The sequence below is a fragment of the Oryx dammah genome, unplaced genomic scaffold (genome assembly GCF_014754425.2).
Source record: "Oryx dammah isolate SB20612 unplaced genomic scaffold, SCBI_Odam_1.1 HiC_scaffold_23, whole genome shotgun sequence".
NCBI classification, from domain to species: domain Eukaryota; kingdom Metazoa; phylum Chordata; class Mammalia; order Artiodactyla; family Bovidae; genus Oryx; species Oryx dammah.
The window spans coordinates 67,582,440-67,596,021 of NW_024070207.1; the positions used below are offsets into that span (position 1 = coordinate 67,582,440).

General features: G+C 37.9%; 1 protein-coding gene across 7 annotated transcripts in view; it reads left to right on the forward strand.

Annotated features, from left to right (window-relative positions):
• ATRX (ATRX chromatin remodeler) overlaps nucleotides 1–13,582 on the forward strand; it is a 293,493-nt gene that overhangs the window by 126,860 nt on the left and 153,051 nt on the right. For all 7 annotated transcript variants that reach the window (XM_040265641.1, XM_040265643.1, XM_040265642.1 and 4 more), the window contains 2 exons: nucleotides 5,163–5,293; nucleotides 5,972–6,148. In XM_040265641.1, coding sequence (XP_040121575.1) covers nucleotides 5,163–5,293; nucleotides 5,972–6,148 — 308 coding nt within the window. The remainder of the gene's footprint in view (nucleotides 1–5,162; nucleotides 5,294–5,971; nucleotides 6,149–13,582) is intronic.

The window sequence follows — 13,582 nt, forward strand, 5'->3', positions numbered from 1 at the left end:
TTTTCAGTTGGTATAGAATCTTATTATCTTACATATTTCATGTTAGTTTCCTCATGATAGCCTAGAATTTTAGTATTTGTAAGTTTACGTGTTTTAAATTTCATTTAGTAGACTTATTAGGAATCTAGAGTTTGAAAGAAGAAATATGTGGTTTCCTAAAATTAACAACCAAGTCTTTATAGATTATATGGAGTTTATGACATTTTTTAAACTTGTAAATGCAAACTAAAATCAGGTAATTGAACTAACCTTTAGAGTAACTAAATTAATAATTATATTCTTGTTTGCTATTATTATACCACTCAAATGATGATATAAGATCTTGTAACTGCACGTGAACTGTTTTTCTATTTGTAACCTAGTATCCAGTGCTTCATATTATATGTACACACACGTGCACATACACTTATTCATTCCAAATCTGTGTTTTCACTCAAATTGGCTTGAAAAAGTCATTCCTTGTTCATGGGAAATGATGATGTGGTATGTATAAAAGAAAATTTTAGAGAGTTTTTCCAGAAGGATGCTTTTAATTCAGTTAAAGAGCCACCCTTTATTTTGAAACTATTTCCTAGTTTGTGGAGGGTTCATACTTGATAAAATATTGAAATAAATATTTGGGTTTAATTTTTTTTCTTGGCGAAATGTAAGTTGTCCCCATCTTAAAAATCTTTACTATGTACAGTCCAAACCATGTACAGTTAGGAAACCACTGATGTAGAAGTTTAAAGTTAGTCATTTTATAAAAAAAAAGTTTAAAGTTAGTCATTTTATAAAAAAAAAGTTTAAAGTTAGTTATTTTATAAAAAAAAATAAAAAATAAAAAAATAAAGTCTCTCTCAGTTGTGTCCAGCTCTCTGTGACCTCATGGACTGTAGCCCGCCAGGCTCCTTGATCCAAGGGATTTTCCAATCAAGAATACTGGAGTGGATTGCCATTCCCCTCTCCAGGGGATCTTCCCGACCCAGGGGTTGAACCCAGGTCTCCTGCATTGCAGGTGGATTCTTTGCCATCTGAGCCACCAATGCAACTCTAGTAGGATTTAAATTGGAATGATCTAATCTCCACTTCATTAAAATGCATATCAAGTTAGAAATCCTCAGAAGAGCTAACTCATCTGTGGTTTCCTCTTGCAATTTGTAGCTCTCTCTGTTTTCTAAATGTTCCTTATCTATCTGTTTAGGAAGGAAGGACCAAAGGGCATATCAGCATTTATGAAACTGATTAGCTGTTTTGTTTGCTTTAGTCTGTCTAGGTGCCTTTGCTATATATCTTTGAATATAAATTGCAATGAGCAATCTATCTTTCAAATAAAATTAAAAAAAACATTAACATACATTAACACCTCCCAACATTGAATGAATTCTTGATTTAATGTGAGTTCATGTTAATAAATAAAAATAATTTCAAATTTAAAAATAACAAAAGTCTCCTAATTCCAGCTCCAAAATTTTGACTAAGCTAGAGTCATTCATGTTTACAGAGTAGATGTTTATCCATATAGAAGCTAGTTCAGGGAAAACCAAGAATCATGTCAACTTTTGAGCCTTTTTATAAGGTTTCGCTTTGTTATTGTGATTTATGAATTTATATCTAAAGGTGCAAATTACCTCATCTTACACAAAAATTGTTTTTATCTTACACTTTTTGATATCTTCCTTTAGTGCAAACATGAAAATTTATTAGGAATATAGTAGCCATCATGGTCAACAAAAGAGTCCAAAATGCAGTACTTGGATGCAATCTCAAAAACGACAGAATGATCTCTGTTCATCTCCAAGGCAAACCATTCAGTATCACAGTTATCCAAGTATATGCCCCAACCAGTAACGCTGAAGAAACTGAAGTTGAACGATTTTATGAAGATCTACAAGACCTTTTAGAACTAACAGCCCCAAAAGATGTCCTTTTCTTTATAGGGGACTGGAATGCAAAAGTAGGAAGCCAAGAAACACCTGGAGTAACAGGCAAATTTGGCCTTGGAATGCGGAATGAAGCAGGGCAAAGGCTAATAGAATTTTGCCAAGATATTGCACTGGTCATAGCAAACACCCTCTTCCAACAACACAAGAGAAGACTTTACACATGGACATCACCAGATGGTCAACACTAAAATCAGATTGATTATATTCTTTCTAGCCAAAGATGGAGAAGCTCTATACAGTCAACAAAAACAAGTCCAGGAGCTGACTGTGGCTCAGATCATGAACTCCTTATTACCAAATTCAGACTCAAATTGAAGAAAATAGGGAAAACTGCTACACCATTCAGGTATGACCTAAATCAAATCCCTTATGATTACACAGTGGAAGTGAGAAATAGATTTAAGGGCCTAGATCTGATAGATAGAGTGCCTGATGAACTATGGAATGAGGTTCGTGACATTGTACAGGAGACAGGGATCAAGACCATCCCCATGGAAAAGAAATGCAAAAAAGGAAAATGGCTGTCTGGGGAGGGCTTACAAATAGCTGTGAAAAGAAGAGAGGTGAAAAGCAAAGGAGAAAAGGAAAGATATAAGCATCTGAATGCAGAGTTCTGAAGAATAGCAAGAAGAGATAAGAAAGCCTTCTTCAGCGATCAGTGCAAAGAAATAGAAGAAAAGAACAGAATGGGAAAGACGAGAGATCTCTTCAAGAAAATGAGAGATACCAAGGGAACATTTCATGCAAAGATGGGCTCAATAAAGGACAGAAATGGTATGGACCTAACAGAAGCAGAAGATATTAAGAAGACGTGGCAAGAATACACAGAAGAACTCTACAAAAAAGATCTTCACGACCCAGATAATCATGATGATGTGATCACTAATCTAGAGCGAGACATCTTGGAATGTGAAGTCAAGTGGGCCTTAGAAAGCATCACTACGAACAAAGCTAGTGGAGGTGATGGAATTCCAATTGAGCTGTTTCAAATCTTGAAAGATGATGCTGTGAAAGTGCTGCACTCAATATGTCAGCAAATTTGGAAAACTCAGCAGTGGCCACAGGAATGGAAAAGTTCAGTTTTCATTCCAATTCCAAAGAAAGGCAATGCCAAAGAATGCTCAAACTGCTGCACAATTGCACTCATCTCACATGCTAGTAAAGTAATGCTCAAAATTCTCCAAGCAAGGCTTCAGCAATACATGAACCGTGAACTCCCTGACATTCAAGCTGGTTTTAGAAAAGGCAGAGGAACCAGAGATCAAATTGTCAACATCTCCCGGATCATGGAAAAAGCAAGAGAGTTCCAGAAAAACATCTACTTCTGCTTTATTGACTATGCCAAAGCCTTTGACTGTGTGGATCACAATAAACTGTGGAAAATTCTGAAAGAGATGGGAATACCAGAGCACCTGACCTACCTCTTGAGAAATCTGTATGCAGGTCAGGAAGCAACAGTTAGAACTGGACATGGAACAACAGACTGGTTCCAAATAGGAAAAGGAGTACATCAAGGCTGTATATTGTCACCCTGCTTATTTAACTTATATGCAGAGTGCATCATGAGAAACACTGGACTGGAAGAAACACAAGCTGGAATTAAGATTGCCGGGAGAAATATCAATCACCTCAGATATGCAGATGACACCACCCTTATGGCAGAATGTGAAGAGGAATTAAAAAGCCTCTTGATGAAAGTGAAAGAGGAGAGCGAAGAAGTTGGCTTAAAACTCAACATTCAGAAAATGAAGATCATGGCATCTGGTCCCATCACTTCATGGGAAATAGATGGGGAAACAGTGGAAACATTACCAGATTTTATCTTTTTGGGCTCCAAAATCACTGCAGATGGTGACTGCAGCCATGAAATTAAAAGACGCTTACTCCTTGGAAGAAAAGTTATGACCAAACTGGATAGTATGTTCAAAAGCAGAGATATTACTTTGCCAACTAAGGTCCGTCTAGTCAAGGCTATGGTTTTTCCAGTGGTCATGTATGGATGTGAGAGTTGGACTGTGAAGAAAGCTGAGTGCTGAAGAATTGATGCTTTTGAACTGTGGTGTTGGAGAAGACTCTTGAGAGTCCCTTGGACTACAAGGAGATCCAACCAGTCCATTCTGAAGGAGATCAGCCCTGGGATTTCTTGGGAAGGAATGATGCTAAAGCTGAAGCTGCAGTACTTTTGCCAGCTCATGCGAAGTGTTGACTCATTGGAAAAGCCTCTGATGCTGGGAGGGATTGGGGGCAGGAGGAGAAGGGGACGACCAGGATGAGATGGCTGGATGGCATCACGGACTCGATGGACGTGAGTCTGAGTGAACTCCGGGAGATGGCGATGGACAGGCAGGCCTGGCGTGCTGCAATTCATGGGGTTTCAAAGAGTCAGACATGACTGAGCAACTGAATTGAACTGAACTGATGTTTTATTTTAACATAAGAGAGTATTAAATATTTTCTCATGCTTTGAACAGTTTATTTTTTCATTGGCAAATTGGTCTTTGAGGAGCATCGGGAAAAATTTTGGTATGCTTTACGGTAATGCATTATCTACTTTTTTGGAAAGTAAAAACTTTTTGAAAGTAATTTGTGTTCTTTAACTATGTACATAGTAAATAGCACTCTTTCCCCTTTTCTGCCTTAGTTTGAATATTATTAGGGATTTTTTATTGCTTTAGTATTCTAATATATGTTGTATATTTTCATTTGATTGGAAGAATTTATGCAGTAAATTGAAATTTAAGAGCCAAAAATGTTATTCACTTGTTTGAGGCACTGTTTCAGAATAGTGGTTTATTGGACACTGATTTTCTAAGAATATGTTTTACTGTTGAATAAATCCTTTCATGTGGAGTTTTGTGTTGAAATACCATTTGTTTGAATGAATTCATTTACTATTGTGGACCTGTCTGATACTGTAGTTGTCAGATGGTGGCAGCAGAGCAAGTATAGGATTGGAAGGATATCCAGCATGAAGTTGCAATTGGTGAAAATAGTAGAAACGTCCCTGAGATTTTTCAGTATATTGTGAAATTGAATAGAACTGGGAAAAAATCAGTGCTAAGAGCATTTTCAAAAGTTTTGGTTAGTACTTTAAATTAAAATAGACTTTGATAGACATTTATAATAAAAATCTTTTGATAAAATTATTCCTATTTTGATACATATAATTCCATTTGTTTTTAATTTGTAATACTTCACCATCAAATATATAGTTTTTATTGTCTTTTTACTCTCGAGAATTGCCAAGAAGATGCTTTTAGAAGAAATTAAAGCCAATCTTTCCTCCGATGAGGATGGATCTTCAGATGAGTCAGATGAAGGGAAGAAAAGAACTGGAAAACACAATGAAGAAAACCCTGGAGATGAGGGTGAGTTCCCCAGAAAGAAGTATTAAGTGAAATGAAGTGAAGTGAAGTGAAGTGAAATGGTAGTTGCAGTCGTGTCCGACTCTGTGACCCCGTGGACTGTAGCCTGCCAGGCTCCTCTGTCCATGGGGTTCTCCAGGCAAGAATACTGGAGTGGGTTGCCATTTCCTTCTCCAGGGTCTTCCCAACCCAGTGATTGAACCCAGGTCTCCCACACTGCAGTCAGATTCTTTTCTATCTGAGCCACCAGGGAAGCCAGAGAGAAGTATAGTATGTTTGACTAGTTCAGTCTTTGAAGACTGTCTGAGCATGAAATCTCTTAATATATATGTTTGAAGTTTATTAAAACATTGCTACCATTAATTGTTTTGAATATCTGGTAATAATTGTGCAAATTTTGTCAGTCACTGCCAATAAATAGATGGGTTGTAAAGCAAAATATTTTTTACCTTTTAAAAATCTATAAATGTATATTGGTGATATTTCATTGCTACTTAATGATAGTAATAGATCAAGTGTGATGTATGAGATTGCTTGTTATCAACAATTTAACAAGGTTAGTATGCAGCTCTGATGAATTCCATAAATCATGATAATTATCTATCAACAGAATACATAGGTGTACAACATTTTAAAGGAAAAAAAGGCTGAAGGTTTTAATGATTTGTTTTCTCCATTTAGAAGTAAAAAATCAAGCCATTTCTGAATCAGATTCAGATTCTGAAGAATCTAAGAAGCCAAGATATAGACATAGGCTTTTGAGACACAAGCTGACTCTGAGTGATGGAGAATCTGGAGAAGAAAAAAAGATGAAGCCTAAAGAGCAGAAAGAAGCCAAAAGCAGAAATAGAAGGAAGGGTAAGACGTTTTAATTTTGATAGTGAACCACGTACTGGTTCATACTGGTAAAGAACATATCTGCTCCAACAATTGACCACCTATAGTAGGTGAGTATCTGCACACTGACAACAGCTATTCTGAGAGTGAAATAAAGAATTTAGAGTGGGAAGGTAACCCAGAAACTTGAGAGATGACAAAGAATATTTTTGACCTTAGTAGTCATATACATCTAGATTAAAAAGATAAATATGACAATAAATAAAATATGCGTTAAGGTCATGTGGAAGATATAAGACTGCCTATAACTATAGGAGGAAATAATGCTTTCCTGAGGAAAGATAGAAGATATAGTTAATTTGGATAGATTTATGCAAGCTTATGTTTAAAACTTATATGTAGCCAGATTAAATTTTTATTATATTAAATTCTGTGTCTTTCTGCACTGAGTCAGTTACATGTTTCCACATCATGGTGAACATTGAGGATATAAAATGAATAAAGAAATCACTGTTTTATATGATCGTTTTCAACCTGGCTACACATGCAGATCACTTGTGGGATTTAAAAAATACCTTCCTGTGGCAGGGCTCCACGTCGAGCCAGTTGAAGCGTAATTGATGGTGGTGGGAACCTAGGTATCCATATGTATTAAAAGCATCTCTGAAATGATTTTGATATATAGCCAGTTTTGGCAGTCAGGTGTAATAAGAATTACTGACAGTAGTATTATAAGAACTTGTAGTACCGTGAGGGTTGTCTTGTGTAACAAATGTAAGTTAAGGTTTGGCATAAAGAGGATTTCTTTAGCTTCTTGAGGGGTAGGGGTTATCAACAGAGAAGACTTGACAAAGATGGAGAGTTTCATCCAGCAGGTAAAGTTCTAAATGGGGAGAAGGTAGATTTGTTGTTACAATTTATAATATAAGCAGGGAAAAAGTTTTAAAAACCTCTGCAAATTGTTTAGCTCATGGTGGAGGGGATGCAATTCATGTGGTATGGCTGGAGTATAGAAGGGAGTAAGGAAAGGAACAGCAGGAAATTAGGCTGGACCAATAAGACAGAGATCAGATACTGTAGATTCTTGTAAGTCTGTTCCTCAAATTGGAGTATTTGACTGTGGACTCATGAGTGCATGAGGCTGTAGAGTGAATATGGTACATCTCTTTGGTGTGTTGATTTTACTTGAGAGTTGGTGTAGAGCATTCTCATGTTAAATAATACATATTGAGCAATTAAATGACTTTTCCTGAGGATTTTGGCTAACAAGAAGTTCAAAGAAAGTTTTTTCTTCTTTGGGACAGACTTTGAAGATTTTATTACCCAGTTCTCGTCAGGCAGATTAACTCTTCTTTGTGCCACTAGGAATAAGAAAGCATGTTTGGAAATATCTGAGAAGTACATTGGCTCTATAGAATGGAGAGCCATTGAAGAGTTAAGATTTTTTTTAATTTTAAAAATTATTTTTATATCATAGCTATATTGAGACATAATTGTAAAATAATACAGTTTACTTGCTTACAGTGTACAGTTTGTTTTCAGTATATTCACAGAGAGGTGCCACTATTTAAAAAGCTGTTTAAGGTATATATATATGTGTGTGTGTGTATATATATATATATATATATATATAAAAGCATATATTTCATAAGTGGACAGCTTTTAGAAAAATTATTTATTTATTTGGTTGCACTGGGTTTTAGTTGCGGCAAGCACAGTTTTTTTCTGGTTGCAGCATTTGAACTCTTAGTTGTGGCATGTGGGATCTAGTTCCCTGATCAGGGATAGAACCCAGGCCCCCTGCATTGGGAACATAGAGTCTTAGCCACTGGACCATCAGGGAAGTCTCTGTAAGTGGAAATCTAGATGAACATGTTCAGCACCTAGATAAAGGCACAAGACATTCATTAGCAGCATTCAAGATTCATAACTTCAGTACAACCACTCATTGTTCCATTGAAAGGTTTCAACTAAGGATGTAATATGGTCAGATTAGTTGCCTGTTAAACTGTGAGACTGAGGGCTTTGATCCGATAACCAGGAGAAATATCAATAACTGCAGATATGCAGATGATACCACCCTTATGGCAGAAAGCGAAGAGAGGGTAAAGAGCCTCTTGATGAAAGAGGAGAGTGAAAAAGCTGGCTTAAAACTCAACATCAAAAAAAGTTAGATCATGGCATCCATTTCCATCACTTCATGGCAAATAGATGGGGAAATGATGGAAACCATGACAGAGTTTATTTTCTTGGGCTCCAAAATCACTACAGATGGTGACTGCAGCCATGAAATTAAATGACACTTGCTCCTTGGAAGAAAAGCTATGACCAACCTAGACAGCATATTAAAAAGCAGAGACATTACTTTCCCGACAAAGGTCCATCTCGTCAAAGCTGTGGTTTTTCCAGTACATGTATGCATGTGAAAGTTGGACCATAAAGAAAGCTGAGCAGTGGAGAATTGATGCTTTTGAATTGTGTTGTTGGAGAAGACTTGAGAGTCCCTTGGACTACAGGGGGATCCAACCAGTCCATCTTAAAGGAAATCAGTCCTGGGTATTCATTGGAAGGACTGATGCTGACACTGAAACTCCAGTACTTTGGCACCTGATGCAAAGAGCTAACTCATTTGAAAAGACCCTGATGCTGGGAAAGATTGAGGGCAGGAGGAGAAGGGGACAGCACGGGATGAGATGGTTGGATGGCATCACCGACTCAATGGACATGAGTTTGAGGAAGCTCTGGGAGTTGGTGATGGACAGGGAAGCCTGGCGTGCTGCAGTCCATGGAGTTGCAAAGAGTCGGACACGACTGAGCGGCTGAACTGAACTGAAGGCTTTGAATCTATTTGGAGGATATTGCCATAGTTGATGTCAAGTTCAGTTGTCATAGTATATGTATAATAATGAGATTACCCAGCAGAGGTATAATATTGTGCAAATAGAAGGCTAGGGAATCTTGGAATCCTGAGCATTTAAAGGATTATGGGATAACAGCTATCCATTAAAGAAGAGGAGGAAGGTACCCCTTCCCCACACACACATATACTTAATATGCCTTGGACATTTTCATGTAAACAAATAATAGTACCTCATTTTGTGAATGCATTTTTCATAAATTTCTTTGCAACATGACTGCAAGCTGGTCTTTCAGATTCTATAAAGGAACTGAGTGATTTAACATATTAGAAAGCAGCATGATTTCCTATGCATCTTCAAAAGGAGAAATACTAATTTTGCCTCTTAGGCTTATTAGCTCAGGAATATAGAGTCCTTTACTAGGCCAAATAGGACTTCCCTGGTGATTCAGTGGTAAAGAACCCGTTTGCCAAGCAGGAGACATGAGTTTGATCCCTGGGTCGGGAAGATACCCTGGAGAAGGAAATGGCAACCCACTCTGGTATTCTTGCCTGGGAAATACCATGGATAAAAGAGCCTGGTGGGTTACAGTCCATGGCTTCACAGAGAGTCAGACACGACTTAGCAACTAAACAGTAGCGTCGCCAGCAGCTGTGGGCCAAATACATTTGAAATGTTTTACTGAAACGCAAGTTTTCTGTGACCTGTGTTTCCACTGTCCTCTTCTGTGGGTAACTTAAAATCCAACTATTTTTTTTTTTTTTTGGTCTGTTTGTGTAGAAGAAAGTAAACTAAAATTCCATCTTATTTATGTTTCTAATAAAGATTAATGTAATAGTGATTGATACTACATTCAGAATTGCACCATTTTCCAAGTGTTGCAAACTCTTATGTCTCTATATTGTCTGGAAACTTATGATGGGCAATAGGGAAAAATCAGAAGCTAATAGCTTAATTTTTAAATGAAGTGTAGCATGTGAACGTTTTCACCTGAATTTGAAAAAACTTATAAAAGTTATTTTCGTGGTAATTTCAAGAATGCAGTGATTGCCTTTATAGTAGATTATATTAGTTCATGTTATTTTTCTCATGTATTATCAGTCAGTCAGTCAGTTCATTTGCTCAGTTGTGTCTGACTCTTTGCGATCCCATGAACTGCAGCACGCCAGGCCTCCCTGTCCATCACAAACTCCCAGAGTTCACTCAAACTCATGTCCATCGAGTTGGTGATGCCATCCAACCATCTCATCCTCCATCGTACCCTGCTCCTCCTGCCCCCAATCCCTCCCAGCATCAGAGGCTTTTCCAATGACTCAACTCTTCGCATCAGTGGCCAAAGTAATGGAGTTTCAGCCTTAGCATCAGTCCTTCCAAAGAACACCCAGGACTGATCTCCTTTAGAATGGACTTGTTGGAACTCCTTGCAGTCCAAGGGACTCTCAAAAGTTTTCTCCAACACCACATTTCAAAATCATCAATTCTTTGGTGCTCAGCTTTCCTCACAGTCCAACTCTTACATCCATATTTGACAACTGGAAAAACCATAGCCTTGACTAGACGGACCTTTGTTGGCAAAGTAATGACTCTGCTTTTGAATATGCTATCTAGTTTGGTCATAACTTTTCTTCCAAGGAGTAAGCGTCTTTTAATTTCATGGCTGCAATCACACTGTTTCCACTGTTTCCCCATCTATTTCCCATGAAGTGATGGGACCAGATGCCATGATCTTTGTTTTCTGAATGTTGAGCTTTAAGCCAACTTTTTCACTCTCGTCTTTCACTTTCATCAAGAGGCTTTTTAGTTCCTCTTCACTTTCTGCCATAAGGATGGTATCATCTGCATATCTGAGGTTATTGATATTTCTCCTGGCAATCTTGATTCCAGCTTGTGCTTCCTCCATCCAAGTGTTTCTCATGATGTACTCTGCATAGAACTTAAATAAGCAGGGTGACAATATACAGCCTTGACATACTCCTTTTCCTAGTTGGAACCAGTCTGTTGTTCCATGTACAGTTTTAACTGTTGCTGCTTAACCTGCGTACAGGTTTCTCAAGGGGCAGGTCAGTGGGCTAGTATTCCCATCTCTTTCAGAATTGTCCACAGTTTATTGTGATCCACACAGTCAAAGACTTTGGCATAGTCAATAAAGCAGAAATAGAAGTTTTTCTGGAACTCTCTTGCTTTTTCCATGATCCAGCAGGTGTTGGCAATTTGATCTCTGGTTCCTCTGCCTTTTCTAAAACTAGCTTGAACATCTGGAAGTCCACGGTTCATGTATTGCTGAAGCCTGGCTTGGAGAATTTTGAGCCTTACTTTACTAGCATGTGAGATGAGTGCAGTTGTGTGGTAGTTTGAGGATTCTTTGGCATTGCCTTTCTTTGGGATTGGAATGAAAAGTGACCTTTTCCATTTCTGTGGCCACTGCTGAGTTTTCCAAATTTGCTGGCATATTGAGTGCAGCACTTTCACAGCATCATCTTCCAGGATTTGAAATAGCTCAACTGGGATTCCATCACCTCCACTAGCTTTATTCATAGTGATGCTTTCTAAGGCCCACTTGACTTCACACTCCAGGATGTCTGGCTCTAGGTGAGTGATCACACCATCGTGATTATCTGGGTCGTGAAGATCTTTTTTGTAGAGTTCTTCTGTGTATTCTTGCCACGTCTTCTTAATATCTTCTGCTTCTGTTAGGTCCATACCATTTCTGTCCTTTATCGAGCCCCTCTTTGCATGAAATGTTCCCTTGGTATCTCTCATTTTCTCGAAGAGATCTCTAGTCTTTCCCATTCTGTTGCATTTGATTTCTTTGCATTGCTTTCTTTTGCATTGATCGCTGAGGAAGGCTTTCTTATCTCTTTTTGCTATTCTTTGGAACTCTGCATTCAGATGCTTATATCTTTCCTTTTCTCCTTTGCTTTTTGCTTCTGTTCTTTTCACAGCTATTTATAAGGTCTCCCCAGACAGCCATTTTGCTTTTTTGCATTTCTTTTCCATGGGGATGGTCTTGAGCTGTGTCTCCTGTACAATGTCATGAACCTCCATCCATAGATCATTTGGCATTCTATATATCAGATCTCATCCCTTAAATCCATTTCTCACTTCCACTATATAATCATATGGAATTTTATTTACGTCATCCCTGAATGGTCTAGTGGTCTTCCCTACTTTCTTCAATTTAAGTCTGAATTTGGCAGTAAGGTGTTCATGTTCTGAGCCTCAGTCAGCTCCCGGTCTTGTTTTTGCTGACTGTATAGAGCTTCTCCATCTTTGGCTGCAAAGAATATAATCAATCTGATTTCATTGTTGACCATCTGGTGATGTCCATGTGTAGAGTCTTCTCTTGTGTTGTTGCAAGAATGTGTTTGCTATGGCCAGTTTGATCTCTTGGCAAAACTCTATTAGTCTTTGCCCTGCTTCATTCCGTATTCCAAGGCCAAATTTGACTGTTACCCCAGGTGTTTCTTGACTTCCTACTTTTGCATTCTAGTCCCCTATAATGAAAAGGACATCTTTTCTGGGTGTTACTTCTAAAAGGTCTTGTAACCGTTCAGCTTCAGCTTCTTCAGCATTACTGTTTGGGGCATAGAGTTGGATTACTGTGGTATTGAATGGTTTGCCTTGGAAACGAACAGAGATCATTCTGTCATTTTTGAGATTGCATCCAATACTGGATTTTGGACTCTTTTCTTGACCATGATGGCTACTCCATTTCTTCTATGGGATTCCTGCCCACAGTGGTAGATATAATGGTCATCTGAGTTAAATTCACCCATTCCAGTCCATTTTAGTTCGCTGATTCCTAGAATGTCGATGTTCACTGTTGCCATGTCCTGTTTGACCACTTCCAATTTGCCTTGATTCATGGACCTAACATTCTACGTTCCTATGCAATATTGCTTTTTACAGCATCGGACCTTGCTCAAGTATTATAATGATATTTCATTATGTAGGATGGTGCCCTTATACTTAAGGGTGAAGTGTCATGATATCAGCACTTAATTTCAAATGGTTCAGGGCAAAAAAGAATGTGCATATATGTAGACAGAAATAAAGCAAATGTGGTAAAGCAAATCTACTTTTAAGTGGATTTAAGAGAAGGGATACAGGTGTTCATTTGGCGATTCTTTCCAATTTTTGGTAGGTGTGAACATTTTCAAAATAACATATTTGATGAAAAATTAATACTAGCCTTAAAATGCATTTAATCACAGAATTTGTGTGTGCATGTGGACATCTTGTTCTCCCAAATTCCTAGTTACTTAGCAGTTCTTTTTTTTATAATATTTTTATTTATTTATCTGGTTGCAGCAGGTCTTACTTATGGCACCCAGGGTCTTCAATCTTCTTTCCAGCATGTGAAATCTTTTGTTGTGGCATGTGAACTCTTAGTTGTGGTATGTGGGATCTAGTTTGCTGACCAGAGTTGAATCTGGGCCCCCTGCACTGGGAGTGTGGTATCAGTCAGTGGACAACCAGAGAACTCCTTTATTGTTTTGTTGTTTGTTTTTTTACTGTGGCAAAATACACATAACATAATTTTTAACCGTTTCTAACTGTTTCAAGCAATTCCATGGCATTAATATATTTGCATTAT